The sequence below is a fragment of the Typopeltis vanoorti genome, chromosome 9, assembly GCF_054136105.1.
Source record: "Typopeltis vanoorti isolate ZY-2024b chromosome 9, IOZ_Tvanoo_1.0, whole genome shotgun sequence".
NCBI lineage: Eukaryota > Metazoa > Arthropoda > Arachnida > Uropygi > Thelyphonidae > Typopeltis > Typopeltis vanoorti.
Window position 1 is genome coordinate 9,174,248 of NC_143557.1, and position 22,938 is coordinate 9,197,185.

The following is a 22,938-nucleotide window of genomic DNA, read 5'->3' on the forward strand; positions in this document are numbered from 1 at the left end:
AGCTTTTTCATATGCAATTCTTCATACAAAATATATCCTACACATTCTTTTGAAATGCCTATAGTCTCAGAAATTTCATGCACTTTGACTCGCTGGTCATCCAATACCATATCATGCACTTAATCAATAATTTCTAGTGTTGTTACACTTTTTGGATGTCCTTCACATAGATCATCTTCAAGGCTGGTACAGCCACATTTAAACTCAGCAGCCCATTTCTTAATTGTCGAAAATGAAGGAGAAGAGTGCTCATAAACTTTCATGAACCTTCATAAACCTTCTTTTACAAAAGCAATTTTATAACCTCACGATACTCAATTTTATCCATTTCAAGAGATTCAGAAAACACTTTTGCTTCGGACAGCTGTATAAAACAAACTACTTGATTGAATGATCTGCAATTTTACATGGATGCTTATGACAGATGTACCAACTTAAAAAAAAAAAAAAAAATCTTGCCGATGGTGTTGCCATCTATGGTCGATGGCTGAGAACATTTCAGACCATCCTCGTAACTGGATATGTAAAATGAGTCCAATCATGTAAAGAAGTTTGAAAATCATCACACTTGGCATTCCTGTAATGCTATAAGACACAAGACTGAGAATGACTCAGTTCTAGAAGGGCATTCCACTAGAAATGAAGCTTGTGTGAGAGGAGAGCTTACCTCAATACAGTTCCTGGAAGAACTGATTAAGAAATAGTTGACAATGTTAGGTGAGTGGACATAGGATTGTCTGGCATTCTGGTTAGCAGTTAGCAGATGAGCATTTTGCTTTAGGTAACTGCTTACTGCAAATATTTCTACTTCTCTTCCAGCACAGTCAGTAGAACTGAAGAAAGTGAACAGTTGGTGCTGTGGATGGCAAAGAGGACAATGAAGTCTCAAGAATAAATCAAAAAGGTCAGAGTGATCCTTTCTCAGTACAGAATCACTAATTCATTACTTAAATTTTGAAATTTAAAAAGAGTACAAGAATAACATTTTCAGCTGCAAACTTAAAACAATAGCTGGGTAGCCTGCATAGTATGTCACTGAAAAAAAAAAATAAATGGACAATTCAGGTTTAAGATTAATAATAGGGAGTTTTTGAAAGGATATGCAATATCAAATAAATATCTATTTCACAATATACACTTGGCTTGCTATTAAAATATATTACAAGCAACCACTAAAATTTAAAGTAATGTAATTACCTGTCCAAGCTTTTCAGGTGTACATTTGTTCATATAAATTAATTTGGAGTATAAGAGATTTAATATTGCTGAGTAAGCCCTCACTGCAGTACGAATGTTGACTGCCCACAGAAGAGAAAAGCAAATTACTCTAATTATTTCACAAATAATCAATCCAACCATCCATTTCATGCCTTCTGCATACTGCACTTCAGATGACTGCAGATATTCAATTAAATATCTCAGAAAAATGGTCTGAAATTGAAAATTAAATATATAAATTCAAAAGATTTCATTTTTTCAGTTCTTGTAATATCAGTATGTCTATGGATTATTTATATGAAAAAAGAGATCTTTTACAAACTACTGCATATTATTTTTTTCTAAGTTTTATATTATTGGTATTATTATTAACATTAACAGATTTCTACAAATTCTTCAGACCTTTCTTGAGAGGTGGCCTGGGCAATACAACACCAGTAAAAACAAAGGCGGGATGAAAACAAAGGTGAGATGAAAAGTAATGCCTGGTTTTGAACAAAAAGTCCAGATAAGGACTCTGAGGAGTACCAAGATATAGGATATGATGCAGTAAGAAGTGCTTCTGAAGATCAAAAAAATAGGTAAGAGATGATTTTCAAATCATCTCTTACCTCCCACCCCTCTCCCCCCAGAAAAATAGACTAATTTTTTGTGTGTGTGGGGGGGGGGGTTAATGACCGAAAATCAGTTATCAAACACTAAATATATTCAAAACAAGAGATCTGGGTTTGCTGCATTGATTGAGGCAGCAGGCCCAAAGATAATTGGAATAAGTGAAACTTGGTTGTCTGAGGAGTATGTGATGTCAGGAATAAGAATTAGAAGGATATACAATTTTCCAGAAGGATAAAAATGTGAAAACAGGAGAGGGAATGCTATTAATGATTGCAGAGGAATTGTGTCAGCAGAGTGTGGAAGTTGATAGAGCATTCAAATTTTGAATCTGTGTGGTGCAAAGTTTAATTAGACAGGTTAGTATATCTGATAAGATGCTGTTATAGGCCAGGGAATGCAGAGATTATTGATTGTGAAATGTTTAGGCAAATTAGTTGGGCATGTAAAAAGAAGGTGATCCTGATGGGAGACTTTTTATTATTATTATTATCATCCCAAGACCCCATGGAGTCAAAGAGTCATCTAGGAGGTCCTTTTGTCATACACACAGCTCATCATATCACACCTTAAACACACTCAAATTCTCTGCAGACACCACACTCTCAGGCAAGTCATTCCAATTATTCACAACTCTGCATGCAAAAAATCTGCTTCTCACTCCCCTGCTCACACCCTCCTTATACAGCTTCCAGGAATGAACTCTGGTTCTCCCACCATTCTCTGTAAAACCTCTCCAACACTGATCTTATAACAACCCCTTACTAACTTGTAGGTCTCTATCATGTCACCCCCTCTTCCTCCTATCCACTAGACTCTGTAAATTGCATCTTCTCAATCTTTCCTCATATTCGACATTCCAGAGATCAGAAACTACCCTAATAAGTTGTCTCTGCACCCTTTCCAACATCTCTTTGTCCTTTTGAAAATCAAGTGACCAAATCTATGCACAGAAGTCCATGTGTGGCCTAATCAGAGCCTTATACAATGGAACAAGAATCTCTTGTTCCATTGTATCTCCATCAAAGAATCTCCAACACTGATCTTATAACAACCCCTTACTAACTTGTAGGTCTCTATCATGTCACCCCCTCTTCCTCCTATCCACTAGACTCTGTAAATTGCATCTTCTCAATCTTTCCTCATATTCGACATTCCAGAGATCAGAAACTACCCTAATAAGTTGTCTCTGCACCCTTTCCAACATCTCTTTGTCCTTTTGAAAATCAAGTGACCAAATCTATGCACAGAAGTCCATGTGTGGCCTAATCAGAGCCTTATACAATGGAACAAGAATCTCTTTACTGCTACAAGTCAGTGTCCTCTGCATCATTTCCAGAATTCTTTGTGATGTCCTCACAATTTTCACAATGTGTCCTCTAAATTTCAGATCCTTATCCACTGTCACCGCAAAATGTCTTATTTTCTCCACCTCCAACAAAACGAGGATTGTTTGAAAAGTTTCGTAAATTTCCAATACATGCTACACATTTTGTTCATTCATACCAGTGTCTGCATGTATCATTTTTTTCATGACCCCTGACAAAATTTCAGCCAAGTGTGATGCACAGTTCTCATTTGGCAAACATTTAAAATGACCGTGTTCACATTTTTCATAAAAATGCAGAAAAACGAGTTTCATGCAGTGATGAAACACTTTTATTTGAAGAAGTGGACGGCCGCACAGATCAAAGCCAAGTTAGTTGCAGTTAATGGGGCCTCTGCACCAGTATTAAAGCCTATTTATTTTTAGATAAATGAGTTTAAACAGGTTGTAAGTCCATCAAATATGAAGCATGCCTGACTGAGGTCACTAGAAGGAAATTATTGACAAAATCCATGGCATCGTTATGAAAGACTGCCAAGTGAAAGTGCATGAGACTACTGAGATTGTATGCACGGGTGTATAATATCCTGCACGAAAAACCACACATGAAAAAGCTGTGTGTGCAATGGGAGACACGATTGTTGACTGTTAATCAAAAACGTATGCAAAAAGACATTTCAACGCAATGTTTGGCGATGTTTAATCGCAATTTTCAAGATTTTTTGAGTAGATTCATGACTGTAGATGAAACTTGGATCCATCACTACACACCTGAGTCCAAGCAGCAGTCAAAACAGTGGACAATGCCCAGTGAAAGAGCACTGAAAAAAGTGAAGACCGTTTTGTCAGCTGGGAAGGTGATGGCCACTGTTTTTTTGGGATTCCCAAGGAATTATCAGATATTTTCCAAAAGACTATTTGGAAAAGGGTAAGACAATAACAAGTGTCTATTATGTGTCATTGTTGGAATGTTTAAAAGAAGAACTGAAGAAAAAACAGCCAAGATTGACACACAAAAAAGTGCTCTTTCATCAAGACAATGCACAGTCTCACACATCGATATTCACAATGGCAAAATTGCATGAATTGAGGTTCGAATTGGTTCCACATCCACCGTATTCACCAGACTTGGCCCCGAGTGACTTCTTCTTGTTCCCAAACTTAAAAATTTGGCTTGGTGGGAAAAACTTTTCTTCGAACGAGGATGTCATCAAAGCTGTCGATGACTATTTTGCACAATTTGACAAATCCTACTTTTCAGATGAGATGAAAAATTTGGAAACTAGATGGACCAAATGTGTAGACCTCGATGGAGACTATGTTGAGAAATAAAGGCGATTTTTCCAAAAAATGTTTTATTTTTTTTTACCAAACTTTTCAAACAACCCTCATATCCCCACCAAGTTTCAATTCTACATCCTATCTCTCCCAATCTTTAAAACATTACATTACATTTTGCAACACTGAACTTGCATTCCCATTCATTCAATTTATTCAAGTCTGGTAAGGCCACAACATCTTTACTCTGCATAGTTCGTCCCAATTTTGCATTATCTACAAACAACTGAACATCCCCATCTAAATCTTTGCCAATATCATTAACATAAAAGTTATGCAGCAATGGCCCTAAAACAGACCCCTAAGGTACACTACTAATGACTTTCCTATTCCAGGATATTGCTCCCCCATACACAACTTGCTGATACCTATCAGAGAGCTAATCTCCGATCCAATGTGCTAACCTAATATCCAACCCCATCCGCTCTAGTTCGACTATCAACTTATTATACGGTAATCTATCAAAAGCCTTTGCAATATCTAAGTATAGTACTGTGTATCCCTCTCCTCTGTCCAAGGAAGCTGTCACCTTATTGTAATAGGTAAGTAATTACTAATAATTACTAAAACATGACCTCCCCTTTAGAAAATCCATGCTGTCCATCAAAGATAATACCACTGTTGTCAACCCAATTTTGGAATCTAGTTTCCTTTAATTACTTTCCTAAATATTCCTTTAATTATAGGAATATAGAATGGAAGGAGGAGATAGTGTATGGGAACAAGGAGAACGAGTTTGCAGAATTTCTGAAAGATACGTACCTTAAGTGGCATGTGATTGAAGCAATTAGAGGCTTCAATGTTTAGGATTTGGTGATAACTTCACAAGATGTACTTGTTAATGAAGTGTTGACACTGCTGCCAGTCGGTGAGAGATTATGAGGTACTTGTTTGGGAAGTGATGAAACAAGAAAAGGTTACTGCCAAAAATGGATACATGTGGAAGTATAAAGCAGGTGATTATACGAAGCCCCGTAGTCAATTAGCATCAGTACATTGGGAAGATGAGCTGAGCAAAAAGATGTTGACAATGCATGGAAACTCAAAAGGCAGTATCTGAAAAATCTATGTATGACTGCATATCAAGGGTTAAGGGAGTGAATAGAGTAGGAGCGAAATGGGTGAAAAGTGAATATCGAATCCATGAAGAGTATAACGTGAAGCCTAGAAAGATGAAGTAAGAGGAGATTGGTTGGTCAGGACATGGGTAACTTAAGGGAATTTCTCTGCTATATGGCAAGCAAGAGGAAGAATAATTATCGCAGCTTGATGCTAGTAGCAGGGGCAAATTCTCCACGCTTGCTATGCAAGCTCATTACTCGAGAAAGAAGTAATACTTATTTTAATAAATGCATGCATTTATAAGCATTCCATTTAGGCTTTTATTTTTGTAGACAGAAGACGTCTTAAGCTTGCGCAGCAATAATTGAGGTTTTTGTTGTGTATCGAAGGCTGATGCTTGCTTGTCTAGTCAAGCTACCTTGGCTTGCTTGGTTTTGGGAGCTTCCAGGTCCTCGGTGCAGCACTGCGATTTCATGAGCGTGCATAGCCATTTCTGCTCCCTCCACATTGTCTCACCCTGTTGCTTAAACACAGGCCATACGCAGTCAAAGTAGCTCTAGCCAGTGAGCTTCAGCCAGCCTTTACAAGTGTGCGTGATGTTTAAGTGAACTGCAGCATTTATTAGTTTTCTGTTAATTTTGAGGAGCTAAGATGGATACCAGACAGTCATTAGAAGTGTGTGTTATTGACAGTTTATTAAGCAATCCCTTTTCCCGGAAGAGTGTTCAGGAGAAAAGTGATATTGTAAAGAACGGCAGGCCATGCCCATCACTGCCAGATTTAAAAACTCATCACAAGGAAAAAAACAGAGAATATGTTCACTTGTTCAGTGAGGGTCAGTACAAGAATACCCACTGGTTAGCGGGATCGAAGAAATTGAATAAACTGTTTTGTTGGCCTTGTCTTCTGTTTTCTGGTGATAACGAGGTGTGGGGAAAAAGTGGTTTTAGCAACTTAAACACTCTGACATTGTCTATTACCAGGCACGAAAAATCTGCTAACCTTATTAAATGTTTTCTTCAATTTAACAGCTTCGGAAGAACAAGAATTGATCACCAGATTGATAAACAGAAATGTGTCAGTGATGTACTGCATAATGAAAAGGTGAAAAAAAAATCGCAAAATTCTGAAATGCTTAATAGATGTTGTCCATTACTTATCAAAGCGAGAGCGACCATTTCGTGGTCATGACGAGTCTCTGACATCTGCAAACAGAGGAAATTATTTACAACTTCTTGATTTAATGTCAGTATGATCCTCTTTTGGCAACTCATCTGAAGGAGTCTTCTATTTTTATAGGTACATCTTCAGCTATTCAGAACGATTTGATTGCTGCAATTACCTCAGTGGTTATGGAGGTAATAAAGAAAGAGATCGAGCAAACGGACTTTGTGGCGCTAATTATGGATGAAACTTCTGACATCATAAACAAGTCTCAGCTTTCGACTGTTCTTCGTTACACTGAAGGCAACAATGAAGTTCACGAAAGATTTCTGGGTTTCACTGATGTGAGCGAAGATCGTTCGATTGCAGCACTTTTCGAACGTGTTTGAAAAGTGCTGCAGGAGCACATAAGTGTAGATCTGCAGGAGTACAAGTGTCAGAAAAAACTCATGGAGCAGACATATGGTGCTGCTATCTTAGACGGTCAAGTGAGTGGTTTAAACAAACGGATCCAAGAACAGTATCCGCGTGCCACTTTCATGCATTGTTACAGCCATTTGCTGAATTTAACACTACATCAATCTGCTTCCAACATCAAAGAGTGTTTTTAAGTTTTAATAATGGCAAACCGTGAGCAGACATATAAATACAAAATTAATAACGGAAAAACTCACGTAAACTGTTTTTGCCTGTGACACACAGGCAAAAATTATACTGTTAAATAATCTTTTTACATGAGTTAATCCGTTATTAATCAAGGAGTGTACAGTGTTCTTTTAAACTATGTTGAGTCTTACTGCTTTCTTCTCAAAGTCTTCAAAGAGGACAGCTGCTTTTAAGAACTCTTGAAAGGAAATTGCCCACTGCTGCGCCAACGAGATGGAACTTCACGTATTGTGAACACTGCAAAAGAGAAAGGTATGATAGAGGCATTCTTTCAACACATTTTGGATGCTCCAGATGAGTGGGACAGTGACACAGTTTAAAGCACAAGGCTTTTTAACTTTCTTACATAAGTTTAACACTCGATTTCTACTGGTAGAATTTTCAAAGATTTTCTCATTTTCTGATGTTGTCTTTAAAATTTTGCAAACCAAATCTCTAGATATAAGGTTTTGTGCCAAAATAATTGAATTCTCTTTAAATATTCAGACTGAGAGAAGAAAGTTTCATGAGTATTTATGACAATGTTACACGTGATATTGATGTTTGTGAAAGGAAACCAAGTCATAAGAGACGTCATATGTACGATGACTCAGAAGAGTTAAGATTTAAGCATCTTTTTCAATGAAATCCTGGACAACATCATGTTACAAATTCGAGAGTGCTTCAAATCTATTGCAAATTTTCAGTTCTTTTCTCTCCTTAATTGTGATTTTTTTGAAAACTACAGAAATAAATTCCCTGATAGTGATGTAACATATCTGCAAAAAAGCCTATGGATCATTATTCGATATAGTTTGCTTAAAGGCTGAACTAAATGTATTGTACGCATCATCTGAATTCAAAGACAGACGCATTTCAGACAATGAATTTCATGCAAACCAATAAAGTGTACTTGGGTATACCTGAAGTTTTCAAACTCATAAAATTGGTAGTAAATATTCCTGCCACGACATCCTCCGCAGAAGGCTCATTTTCGGCACCAAGGCACATTAATACACACTGCAGGTCAACCCAAGGACAAGAAAGACTGTCGTCGTTAGCTCTTTGATCTACCGAGAAAATGTTGCTTGGGAAAATTAAGTTAAAAACTTAATTTTCGTAATAAAAACCAACTTTTTATTACGATGTTATTGTTATTGACCAGTTCATAAAGAACTGTAGGGTAGAATTTGTATTCAAGTAGGTCAGCTAAATTAAAAAAGATAGAATATCATTTATAAAATAAATGTTGTATTTGTATGATTAAATGTACATAAATTTCTAAATATATAGTTTTAAATGGTCAGTAATTCGTTATTCTGCTAATAAGACTTCAATCACACCTCACTCCCTGAATGATAACAAGAGCAAGCGTGAATTTCAAGACCAGCATTCGCCCCTGGTTGGTAGATAGCCATAGCAGTAGATTAACAGCTGCAAAGGATATAGTGGAATTGAATGAGCACTTCATCAGCATATATCATACTGGTGTAAATTATGCAGCGCAATATATAGAAGAGAGTCAAGTATTAGGAGAATTGGAAGCAAAAGAATCAGAGGTGTATCACATGTTGGTTGGGTTGGATGTTAACAAGGCTGTGGGAATGGATGACATCACCACATATGCTTAAGGAATGTGCACCACAGTTGGCTATACCCTTGACCTGGTGATTTAAAGAAAGTGCAGCAGGTAGGGTTCTTAAGGAGTGGAAGGAAGGCAAAATAGTACCACTCCACAACCATAGTTCTATGGACATAGCATTCCTCATGATGATCAGCATGGATCTGTAAAGAGTAGGTCCTGTTTTAATAATTTACTTGCATTTTATGATATTCTTGGACTTTGCTAAAATAAAAGTTGGTGTACAAGCTACAGGGATGGGAACAGATAGTATATTGGTTAGATGGATCAGAGATTGGCTCTCTGAACAATGCTAGCAGGGCAGGTTGTGTATGATGGAGCAGTATCTCAAAAAAGGAGGGTGACCAGTGGCATTTCCCCCCAGGGTTCTGTTCTTGGGCCCCTGCTGTTTAACTTGTTTATAAATGATATATGTCAACTGACTGTGGATCTTCAGTTGTTTGCTGATGATGCAAAGTTGGGAAGAATTATAAGTAGCACTCTTGATGTTAATTTTCTTCAGGAAGATTTGAATAGACTTTTTACTTAGACAAAGGAGTGGGATTGTAGTTTAATATCAATAAGTGCAAGGTGTTGCATTTTGGAGTGCAGAAATATAATTCTGAGTACTATATGAATGGTGCCATACTACAGGAAGTGAATGAGATTAGAGATTTAGGAGGTTGACGGTAGACTTAAGTTTAGAGGGCATATTGCCAATGTTGCAAGGGCTACACATCATAGTGCTGCCATGATAAGTACTCTAACCTGTAAGGATAAGAAAGTGGCTGTGCCACTGTGTTCAGATCTGGTCACCTGGTTTTCAATGTGATGTGAAGACATTGGAGAGGGTCCAGAGATGAGTGAATAAGACAATGTCAGAACTTTGAAGTGATGGCTATGAAGAGAGGTTGAAGAAATGTAGATTGCAGAGTTTGGTGGATATAGGAGGAAAAGAGGTGATATGACAGTGAGAGGATTTTATCAGATTAATCCAGAGGAGGATTATAAAAAGAGTAGAAGGTAAGAGGGGAAGAACCAGAGGTCATCCCTGGAAGTTATGTAAAAGTGTGGTGAAGAGGGGATGTGTGAGGAGTAGATTTTTTACATGGAGAACTGTCAGTGAATGAAAAGCATTACCAGAATGGGTTGTTAATGCAAGGAGTGTAAAGGATTTTAAGATTCTATCTGATAAATATATTGTCACTTGAATAAACCTCCCACAATGAGTCTGCCAACTCCATGGAGGGTGTAATAATAATAATAATATCATCATCATGCATATCAAGGATTTAGGCCTGTTCTGGCCTTAGAAGTCATCGCTGAATCGTTTAAGAGGACGTCCTGGTTTCTTTTTCCTAATGGCTTGTACTTTAAGGCTTGTTTTGGTAATCTTTTTGTTTTCATTCTTTGAATGTGTTCCATCCATTTATGTTTATATTTTTTAATTTTTTCTATTATTGGTTCTTCATTTAATTCTTTCATAATTTCTTCATTTCTTTTGTGATCAAATTTGCAGTTTTTCTCACAAACTTCATTTCTGCTGGTGTTAATCTTTTTGTTTTATTGACCAGATTTCACTTCCATACATTAAGACTGGTAGGGCTAATGTATTGTATACTTTTAGTCTGGTTTGTTTTTGAACTAGGTTTGGTTTAAATATAGAGTTAATTACACCTGTTATTTTTAAATATTTTGCAATTTTTATGTTTATATCTTTTTCGTTTTTATGTGATCGTACATCCTAGGTAGTTAAATGAATTCACCTGTTCTAAGATCTTGTTATCTATTACTATTTTAGTTCTTGCTGGATCTTGTCCTTTAAAGGCCATAGTTTTTGATTTTTCTGTTGATATTATCATACCATAATCTTTGGATATCTCATTTAGATCTAAAATAGCTTTCTGTAGTTTATCTTCAGAATTTATAATTATTATTTGGTCGTCAGCACAGAGGAGATTGTTTAAGTTTACTGTAGGAAAAAGTTTAATTCCTAGATGTAAATTTTTATTCCATTTTATTATTATTTCATTTAAGTAGATATTAAAATAAGTTGCTGAGAGGAGACATCCCTGTCGGACCCCTTGGTTTATCTCTCTCGTATATGATAGCTCATGATTTAATCTTATTTGTATTTGATTATTTTCATATATACTTGTGATAGCTTTTAGGATATTATTTGGTATTTGTCTTTCTTTTAATATGTTAAATAATATGTTTCTTTGTCAAATGCTTTTTCAAAGTCAATAAATACAATATATGTTTCTAAATTGTATTCTCTTCTTTTCTCTATTATTAATTTTAGGCAAAAGGCCGGGTCTATACATGATCGTCCTTTTCTAAATCCATTCTGTACTTCTAACAAAGTTTTCAGAATATCTTATTAGTTTGTTATTTAAGATTCTGCTATATATTTTGTAACAGGAATTTAAAAATAATAAGAGTCTTTCTTTGAATCTAGTTCCTGCATATTTATATAGTTCTGAACCTAGTTTATCTTCTCCAGGTGATTTTCCGTTTCTTGTTTCTTTCAGGCTGATTTCTAATTCTTTAGTTATTTCCTTTTCATTTTCGTTAATTGTTTGCCAGTTGTCTTTTTTAAAATATTTGTCTGTCCACAATTCTGTGTAGTAATTTAGAAATTCTTCTAATTTCAATTCGGTGTTTAATTTTATGTTTTTTTTGGTATCTGCATTTAAGTGTTTCAAAATTTTATATACATTGGGTCTTATTTTATATAAATCATGTTCTAAATTAGAAACAAATTTGTTTCATGATTCTCTATGTCTTTTTCTGACTTCTCTTTTAGCTATGGCTCTTATTCTTTTATATTCTATTTCATCTTCTAATCTTTTACTGCTTAACCATTTGTGATAGGCTTCTGTTTTCTTTTTGATTATTTCTTTCATTGTATCATCCCAGATCTTCAGTTTTTTTCCTTTTATTGAATTTTTTGGTCTTTCCTAAGCTTTCATTTGCTGCTGCATTTAATATTGTTTTTATATTAAGCCATTCTATTTCTATTTCTTCATTTTGTTTTATTTTATCTAGATATTGGTTAATTCTTTGTTCATATAGCCATTGTACATTTGTGTCATTCAGCAGTCTAGTTTTATAAACAAATGTTTCAAATTTTCTTTCTGTTCTTGTTACTTGTAGCCATTTAGGTGGTAATCTTAATTTTATTTTAACAAGGAAGTGGTCACTGCTTATTTCATATCCTCTGTGAACTCTAACATGTAGTAAAAATTTTGATGTCTTTTCATTTAATATAAAGTAATCTAATATTGATTTCCATCCTCTTGCTGCCCAAGTATATTTATGTATGTCTTTATGTTTATAGAAGGAATTCATTATTTTTATGTGATTATAAACTACACAGTCAATCAATTTTTTACCATTCCTGTTTAGAGTATGTTCTCCATGTATTCCTATATTATTATTAATTTTCGTGTTTCCAATTCTTGCATTTAAGGCTCCTGCTAAAATTATGTAATCATTTTTATTTATTTTATTATATATGTTTTGTAGCTGATTATAAAAATCAATATCATCCTGTTCTCTTCCCTCTTCTGGGGCATATAAGCCAATTATTGTTAAATAGCTTCTATCTATTTTTATTCTAGCTTCTATTATTCTTTCATTCCATAATTTATAATGTTTTAACTGTTTTGAAAGGGAGTTATGAATCCAAATCATGACTCCTGCTTGTGCTCTTTGGTCTCTGTCAACTCCACTGTATATCACATACTGTATATCAATAATAATATCAGACTGTGATAATATAGTTATGTCCCACGTGTGTGTATATCATGAAATAATGATGTTTTTAATAAAACTATAATTATTATTAATCAGGACCTCCACTGATTCAAAGACTCATGTGAGGTGCATCTTAGACAACAAGTCTATCATAGCATTCCTTAAACACTATCTGCACATTCATCACCCCTCAATGCATTCCATTATTCATTTATCCATGAAAAATGCGACTTCTCAGCCTCATACTCTCCTTTTGTAACTTCCAGGGACAGCTCCTCATCTTTGTTTCCTTTACCCAAGTTCTATGAAAAATATTTCCATTGTTAATCCTATAAATATCTCTCAACTGCTTAAATGTTTCAAACGTGTCACTCCTTTGACTACTATCCACCAAACTCTCGTTTGAATGCCTTCAGTCTATCTTCATAACCATTAGCCCTGATATTTTTCTTACCCACCTCGGTACCCTGTCCCAGTTTACTTCATCTCCTTCAATCTTGGTGATCATATATGAGCAGAGTAATCCAGATGTGGACTGATCAGGGCTTTTATACCTTATAATCATCACTCTATCTCTGCTGGTCAGTGTCATTTTAAGTATTGCAGAAATTATCTAGGTTGCCTTCATCTTCACAATATGTCCCCTAAACTTCTAATTTCTAACTAATAACTACAACCCAAGATCAACTGTCTCCTCAAATCCAATAAATTGTTTTGCCACCCAGGGATTAATCCCAACTCCCCTACCACTATCATCACAAAGTACTAATTGAGCTCAGGTTTGTTTAACTTAAATGACAAGAAGAAGACTGATCACTGGCAAATGCTTAAGTAAATTAAATTTTAGACACATATTTAAGAGGGGATACATTGCTTCAATTGTTGAACATGTATATTAGAAGCATTTTTGAAAAATGCATGATCAAGAACTAGTCCAACTTCAATCTTTTTAGATTGAAGCTAAGTCTAGATTATATTCTGGTTATAATTATAACATGATTGCCTAACAAAACTTGGAAATTTCATGCAGTATATGGCCTAGTATTACTGTCTTGCAAACTATTGTTGTTATTATCATCATCATTCAGGACATCTACGAGTCAGAAGACTCATTGTGGGAGGCCCAACCTAAATGACAAAGTCTATCACACCACTCCTTGAATTCATTCACTATTCATGCTCTCACCACTCTATCAGGAAGTTACTATTATTAACATCTGACAACCATGGAGGCAGAGACTCATCATGGGAGGCACACACCACTGCACACAATGATCATCCAACTGTGCTTTAAACTAATTCAATGTGTCAACATTCACAACACACTCAGGCAATGCATCCACTCACCAACCACTCTCCATGCAAAGAACCTACTCCTTATACAGTTTCCAGTGATGATCTCTCCTGTTCTATGAAAAATCTCCTCCATGTCAGCCTGATAACAATCCCTGACTAGCTTATATGTCTTAATTATCCCCCCCCTTCCTCCTTTTCACGAGAATCTGCAACTTACATTCACTCAATCTGTCCTCATACTCCACATTCCAAAGCCCACTGACCACCTTTGTGAATCTTCTCTGAACCCTTCCCAGCATATTCTCATCACCACGAAAACCTGGCGACCAAATCTGTGCACAATAATCCATATGAGGCCTTATACAATGGCATCATAACCTCTCTATTTCTGCATGTCAGGGTCCTCTGCATCATTGCCTTTATCTGATGTGATGCCTTCACAACTTGCACAATGTGGCCCCTGAATTTCAGGTCCTTGTCCACCATCACTCCTAGATCTCTCTCTCTCTCTCTCTATCTACTCTACTTCCTTTCAAGTTTCCCCATTAAGTGTATACTTTGTATTCCATTGTTGCTTACCAAATCTAAAAACCTTACACTTTGCAACATTGAACTGTAAATTTCACTTACTTGCCCATTCATGCAATCTATTCAAGTCCTCTTGTAAGGCCATAACATCCACTAGACTCTGCAATGTTCTCCCCAGTTTTGCATCAGCTGCAAACAGCTACATATTACTAGTTAAATCCATCCTTAACATATACATATATCATTAACATACAAACAACAATGGCCCCAAAACATCCCTGCAGTACACCACTAGTGACCTTTCTCTTTTGGGATACTGCACCCCCATATACAACTTTCTGATACCTATCTGACAGCAGGTCACTGATCCAACTCAGAAGTATGATATCCAATTCCAGCTGTTTCAATTTATTTGTTATGTGGTAGCCTATCAAAAGATTTGAAAAATCCAAGTACACCACTGTATATGCATATCCCCTGACCAAGGTATTTGTCATCTTGTTATAGTACACAAGTAAGTTAGTAAAACATGATCTCCCCTTAAACCCATGCTAATAACCACAGAGAATACTATTGTTATCAACCCATTTCTGTATCATACCTCTCACCGATCTCTCTAGTACCTTCATCACAACTCCAGATATACAGACTGGCCTATAATTTGAAGCTACAACCTTATCACCACCTTTATGCAGTGGAACAATTTTACTTTCCTTCCACTTCATTCGAACTTGTGCTGGTGCAAGACTTTAATTAAACAGGCATGCCAATGCTAATGCCAATTCATTGGAACATTTGCTTAAGATACGTGGTGATATATCATGAAATCCTATTGTCTTATTGACATCAAGTTTATTTCCTCATATACATCCTCCTCACTCACAATGAAGCCTTCCTCTTCTATGCCCTCTACACTTAAGTTCCTCCTGATACCACCCTGATCAGGATGAAAACACTTATAAATTGATCACTGAATGCCTCAACAATGTCTTCTGCTTCCGTTACCATTCTACCATTTTCATTCATTAACATCAATTTACTATGATCATTCTTCCTTCTACTTGCCACATATCTAAAAAAACTCACTGGGGTTTTTCTTTGCCTGATTAATGAATTTCTTCTCATACTGCAACTTTTCTTTTCCTTATTAAGTTGCTCTCCTGGCTGGTTCTTTATACTCTTCATGTGACTGACTATTACTATTATACATCTTATACTTCCTCTAAGATAGTCCTTTCTTTTTCCAGATTTCATGCTTAAGCTCCACATTCATTCATTTTACACCTACCTTATTCAGACTTTTGGCTTTCGGAATACATTCCCACTTTCATGCTGCTATGTATTTCTTTGTCAGTTCCCATGCAGCATTTATTTCCTTACCGCTCAACTCCTCATTCCATATTATAGCTCCAAGCTGTCTCCTAAGTTTGTCATAATCACCAGCCTTATAATTCCACATATATCCTTTTCTCACAAGTCTGCATATGACTAGCCACAACACAGGTGATTACTTCATGATTACTTTCATAAACTGCAGGAAAGTGTGAAACTCCTTTCACAATTTCATCCTCTGATGAAATGATCAGATCTAGAACTCTCGATCCTCGCATGCCCTCCTTCATGTGCTTCCTGAGATAGTTATCTCTCAAGAACTCAAGAAATTTATTTTCCTTATTCCCAAAATCCTATCTCTACATTCTTATCTATACCACCATAATTAAAATCACCAATAATAATTACCCTTCCTTTGTTCACTGATCCAAGTTGATTATACATTTCTTCATCACCACTCTCCACATTCCCATGCCTATAGCAACATCCAACTATTGTCTTCCTCTCAACCTCCACGTTACACCACGCTGCCTCATAACCATTGCAACTATTTCCCTCTTTCATGTCTACCTTATATGGACTCAAATCCCCTGCTATCATCAGCAGTATTCCTCCTTCCTTTTTGCCCCCTTCCATCCTCCTGAAAAACACTGTATGCTTCCATTTCTGTTCCTGTGAGGATCTTCATTCAACCATGTTTCACTTATTTCAATGATTTGTGGGTAAATAAACTCAATCACTGAAATTTCATCCCCCTTATTTCTGATATTTCTGGCACTTGTAAACAAACACGGCAGTTCATTTTTAGGTCTATAGCCAGTCCTATCCAAGCCATGTGCTGGTTGTGATTTCCCCACCACACTTGCCCAATCACCTTTATCACCACTCACCACATATATCTACTCAGTCTCAACTTACCTACCCACATTTTAATATACTCCATCTTCATACACACATTCACTGCCACTTTCAACATCCATTCTCCCTATCCACCCAAGCTCCCCCTGTTTCTTTTGCATTCCTGTTCTCTCTTCATCTTTCACACTACTACTGTTTCCACTGCGAAGTACTTCTGTCTATTCAATACCACTCACCTGATTTTTCCCTTCATCTTTTTCTTCTGATCTCTTGCACACATCACATCTGTGCTTCCACACACTATACTTCCATCCAGTAACACTTTCTCCAGTACACTCACTCCAAAGCCATAAAGTCATAATTTCATTTTTCTCTCAAACATGAAATTCACCACAAAGTGCACTCCCTTCTCACACAGCTCCACTAGCATACGTTCATGCATTCCACAGTTCAACCACCCTCCATGCAAAGACCCCACTCTTCTCCCTCTTACTCACAACTTCCTTTTGCAAATTACAGGAATGGCCCCTTGTCCTCACTCCTTCCCCCGTCCCACCAAACAATAGAACTCCCCGGGTCGACCATGTAACTATCTATCAATAGTTTAAATTTCTCAATCATCTTTCCTTCTATCTACCAAACTTTGCAGTTTACATCCCCTTAGTCTCTCCTCATAATTAACACTGTACAGTCCTGATATCATTTTTGTTATCTGGATTAATTTATTTCCTTCAAATCCTGGGAATCAGACTGAGCACAATAGTCCAGGTGTGGTCAAATCAGGGCTTTATACAGTGGAATAATAACTTTTCTATTTCTTCTGGTCATCACCTTTCTCAGTACTGTAGCAATCCTCTGGGTTATTTTTATACTTTTGCAATATGTTCCCTGAATTTCAGGTTTCTATCAATCATCACCCCAAGATCCCTTCCCTTGTCTCTGCCAATTCCTGTGGCAAAGTTCCTCCAACAGAGTATGCAGTCTCCCATCAATCAATGTATCTCAAACTTCCCAAACATTAGAACTTTACATTCAGCTGAATTAAATTGATACCCATTCATTGACTTATCTGTTTTCAGCTTATTCAAATCCTCCTGAAAGGATACCATATCTGCACTATTACTAGTAACCCTTCCCAACTTCACATCAGCAAACAGTTGAATATCCCCTTGCAACCCATTGACAATGTCATTGATATATATATTTTTTTAATTTATTTTTTATGTCAAGTCCATACACAAGAGATGATGAATGTTTTTTTCCAACCACTATATATTATAAGATGATATAAACTAGGTTTTAATAGGTTGGAGATTTTTGATATAGAATGTTGGCTAACATTCTGTATCAAAAATCTCTGACCTATTTAACCCAGTTTATATCATCTTATCCATACACAAGAGGTTAGTTGATCAACCTATAGTGCATTAGTATCATATATGGGTATTGGGTTGAGAAAGGAAGAACTTGTTTACATTTAATTTGAAAGACTGTATATTGTATTCCTTGGGAATACAAAACAAGGGGAAGACTGTTCCACAATACAGCAGATCCAGGGATGAAGGAAGAGGAAAAGAAACTTGGTCTGTTTGTTTCAAGTTGCACTGTGAAAGGATGTTGAGCAACAGTTGTATGTGTTCCAATGAGCTTAGTACTAAGTGGGGGAATTTTTGATGTTATTTCAGATGAACATTTCCCATGGAAATGTTTATAGATTATACATATTGCAGAAACCAAACATCTGTGTGCAAAAGTGGAGGGTGTGAGTTGGCAAGAGATAGGTCATTAATAAGTCTAATTGCTTTCCTCTGTATTGAGTCAAGCATTCTAAGGGAGCTTTTGGGAGCCCCAACCCATATGTGAGAGCAGTATTCAATAGCTGGGTGGATTTATGATTTGTATAAGGTTAACAGCTGTTCAGAGGTGAAGTAACATGAAAGAGAAATCCTAGTTTTTTTAGAAGCTGAGGATGCAATGGTTGTGATGTGTTTATGCCAGGGTAATTCCAAGAAGAGAAATCTCAAACTGTCTGGAAATTTAGATGATGTTGAAAATAATACTGGAAAATATGGTTCTTTTTTATGAGAAGAGACACAGAACTGGGTTTTATTAGCATTGAAACTGATGAGGTTATCTGATCCCCATTGGAGGATGGCTTGGAGATTAGAATTGAGGGCGATGGTGGTTGATGTTCTGTAGGTTGAGGTGAGTTGTGTAGAGTAAGGTTTATCAAATGAAAGGTAGGAGTGCAATGTGCTGTCATCTGTAAAACTGGGTAGTAGGTTGGAGGTCAACTGAAGTAGGTTATTGATTTATAGCAGAAAGAGAGTTGATGAGAGGAGAGAACCTTGTGGAACCCTGGCATTAGTTGAATGGTGAGAGAATAAGGAATCATCGACCATCACACACAGTGTGCATCCAGACAGAAAGCTGGCAATCCAAGTACAGAAATCCTGAAACAGACCAAACCTTTGTGCCAGACCCATTCAAAAACTTTGACGATATCACGTGCAACCACTTGAAATTCACCAAACTTCTCCATGGCATTGTCCACAGATGGGTGACATATGCGAGCAGATCTCCTGTTGATCAGCAGTGATGGAATCCATACTGGCAGTCATTTATTAGGCAGGTGCCTTCAAGGTAGTGTATGAGTTGGGAATTGATGCTTTTTTCCATTACTTTAGACAGGACTGAGGTAAGCAAGATAGGGCAGTAGTTGGATAGCACTGGCTTGTTACCCTTCTTGGGAATCGGTTGAATATAGGCCAATTTCCAGGTTGTGGGATAGATAACAGTGGAGTAAGAGAGTATATACAGGTGACATAGAATAGGAGTCAGTGCTGGTGCACAAACTTTCAGGACAATTGGAAGAATACCATCAGGGCCAAGAGACTTTTTTTGTGTCTAATTTGGATAGTGTTTTTCTGATCTCTTCCTGGCAAAAGGATATAGGGGCATTGTATGTTGGGCATCTGGAATGGTTGGGGATATTTACCATTGTCAGTTATGCAAGCGTTTCAAGCAAAGTGTGAAGCCAGAAGATAGGCTTTTCTGTGGATGATGACGCAATAAAGCCAACTGGGTAATGTAGTGGTGGGAATAGTGTTGGGCAAAAGTTTGGAAGTTTTCGATTGTTTTTTTTTTTTTTTTTTTTTTTTTTTTTGCATCTAATTCAGGCTTCAGTATAAGCTCTAAAGAAGGTTGGAGTTCTTGATTTGAGCCAGTTATGATATGTTTGGTTTTTCATTTGTACAGCCTTGAAAATCTTTTGTAGAACCACAGTTTAATTAGGGAATGGCTGTTCAGATTAGTGTGTGGAATGTATGTTTTCATGCCTGCGAGGATTAATTTGGTGATAAGTTCAGTGTCTATGTTTAGGTTGGAAGGTTGGAAACAATAGTCCAACCATGGGAATGTGGCAAAGTTGCAGAGACTGTTCCCTTGCCACTGTTATAATGCCAAACTACTCTTGTATGGGAGTGGCTGTGTAAGCGTTGTTGCATGGGGAAGAAGATGAACTAGCATCCGAACAAGTTGTGTAAGGTCGTTAGTGAGGGCAAATGTTTCAGCATCTCTGCCTAAAAGATCTGTACAACTGGAGGAGATACGCCAGTTGGTATTGTGGATATTAAAATCTCCTAAGAGGATGATTTAACTGTTTGGAAAGTGGAACTGGGGAAAATCAACATTTATAAAGGTTATAAATCGCTGATAGGTGTCGCACTGATATGATCGTCGGCATATCGAGAGCTCCTGAAAAGATTAGTAGTATTTTATGTTATCATTGGCAATTTTACTAGAATTTTATGTAGTATTGTTTGCTTTTCGTTTCTTGGTGTGTCTGTGCGATTTTTGTGTGTCTGCGTTATTTTAATTATTATTTTTAAGATAAAATAGCGTCCATATGGCACCGATTAAAAAAAAAATGGCGGCCAGGTCGCCATGTTTGTTTAACAGTTTTAATATAAAAGAGTTTATGCAATGTGCTGTCTGTGAGATGTATGCTTTGCGAAGAGCGATGGGAATCTGTTTAGATGGTGATAGTGGAGTTAATATGTGCAGAAAGCGTAAGGAGAATGAGGATCTAAAGTGTGTTTCGGGTGGCGAGAGTGATATCGTTAAAGAAAGTCAGAATATAGAAAATAGTGATGTGATAAGGAATTGCGAGGTAGTACCAGATAAGTGTGAGAGCGTCGTTGAAAGTGTAAATGAAGGTAGAAATACAGAACGAATGGATGATTTAAATAATAATGAAAATGGTGAGATAGATGCAAGTAGTGAAATCGCACGGTTCAGCGAGTGGAGCAATACACAGAGCAAAGCGACAACTGAAGCATATGGAAATATGTGTACTGAACGTACCGACTACGAAAGTCTGTTACGAAAAATAAGAGAATGTTCGTAAACGTAAATAAAATGAAGGAGCGAGTGCTGTATGGAGATTCGCTATTAAGAGGTGTGATAGTTGAGAGTTTGACAAAATCGTACCAACCGGGTGCGAACATAAAAGATGTCAACGAATCGATTCGAGTACAAAAACAGAGGGAGAAAGAGATGATAGTCGTGGCAGGAACAAATGATTTGAAATAAGACAAAATGGAAATGATAGAGGATGTGAGTGAATTATTTGAAGTAGCAAAAGAGAAGAGTGAGAGAGTTAGGATGGCGAGTATTTTTCTGCGGTATGACAGTGAAGTGTTTAGAAGGAGGGCCATAATTGCCAATGACTTTATGCGTGGGTTATGCATGGAGAGCGGTGTGGAATTTGTGGATGTGTGGAGTGAGTTCTATGGGCAAAAGGATTTATAAAAGATGGATGGGTTATATTTGAATGGATTTTGTGTACGGAGACTTGAAAAAGTGTTAATGAATGAAGTGGATATACAGACTTAGGGAAACTAGATTTATTAAGGAGGGGGGGTAGATATGCAGACTTTAGGGAGGCAGTTGAGTGTATGAATAAGTATAATATGTCCGAGCGAGTACGAAGGACAACAAATCAGAATGGGATAGTTAGTATAAGGCATCAAAGTAGGGATGGGACTAACGGGTTTCTGCAATTCATGTACACTAATGCCAGGCGTATTAGGAACAAGAAGGAGTTCTTGGCCTTGGTTGGCACTTCCAGGACACAGGTTGTTGGTATTAGTGAAACATGGCTGACAGAAGATGATAAAGCTAGTGGGATTGAATGCGATGGGAATAGTGTGTTCAGGAGTGACAGGGAAAATAAAAAGGGGGGGAGGAGTGTTATTGATGATAGCTGATGAGTTGCAGCCAAGGAGTATAGAAGTTGAACTGCAGGATAGAGAAAAGAGCACATTTGAGGCTATTTGGTGTAAGACAGAGTCTAGCAGAACAAAACATACAATTGGGTGCTGCTATAGACCAGTTGATGGAATAGATGGTGGGGATAGTATGCATAGGCAAATAGAAGAAATGATTGGAAGGAGGGCAATTATTATAGGTGATTTCAATTATAGTAACATTGGAGGAGAGGGCACATGGGAGGAAGGAATTGGATTTTATGCGGTTATTAAGGGACAACTATCTGCTACAGCATGTAGTGGAAAATACTAGGGGGCAGAGAGTGCTTGACCTAGTATTTGCATATGAGAATGTGGTCATGTAACGAACATGACCATGTTGCCACCAACTGGTGAGAGTGATCATAAGGTCATGACTTGGGAGGTGGCTAAAGCAGTGGAATTTACAATTAAGACAGGGTACATGTGGAATTACCAGGGTGGTAAGTATGACAAGCTTAGGAGTTTGCTTGGCTCAGTGCCATGGCATGTAAAACTGCAAGGGCTGGCTGTTGATAGTGCATGGGAGGTGGTTAAGAAGTGTTTGCAGGAGGCAATGGTTGACTGTATACCAAGAGTCCGAATAATAAATCAAGTAGGGGTCAAATGGATGAATAACACTATTAAGCTTGAGCTGCAAAAAAAGAAACAACTGTGGAGAGAATTTAAGGAGAAAGGTGACCAGCAGGTGCAGGAACAGCATAAAGCTGAGGCCGGGAAGGTAACAAGGGTGGTAAGAAAAGCAAAAGCGGATTATGAAAGAAAATTGGCCATGCAGGCTAAAGAGAATCCCAAACAGTTTTTTCAATATGTTGCAAGTAAAAAGAAAAATGTTCATGGCAGAATGATTTTAAAAAATGCTGAGG

General features: G+C 37.0%; 1 protein-coding gene across 4 annotated transcripts in view; it reads right to left on the minus strand.

The window, feature by feature from the left end:
• The window catches only part of LOC150102874 (ATP-binding cassette sub-family C member 5-like), a 1,133,802-nt gene that overhangs the window by 1,016,911 nt on the left and 93,953 nt on the right, over positions 1 to 22,938 (minus strand). For all 4 annotated transcript variants that reach the window (XM_090397917.1, XM_090397915.1, XM_090397916.1 and 1 more), the window contains one exon: positions 1,198 to 1,431. In XM_090397917.1, coding sequence (XP_090254043.1) covers positions 1,198 to 1,431 — 234 coding nt within the window. The remainder of the gene's footprint in view (positions 1 to 1,197; positions 1,432 to 22,938) is intronic.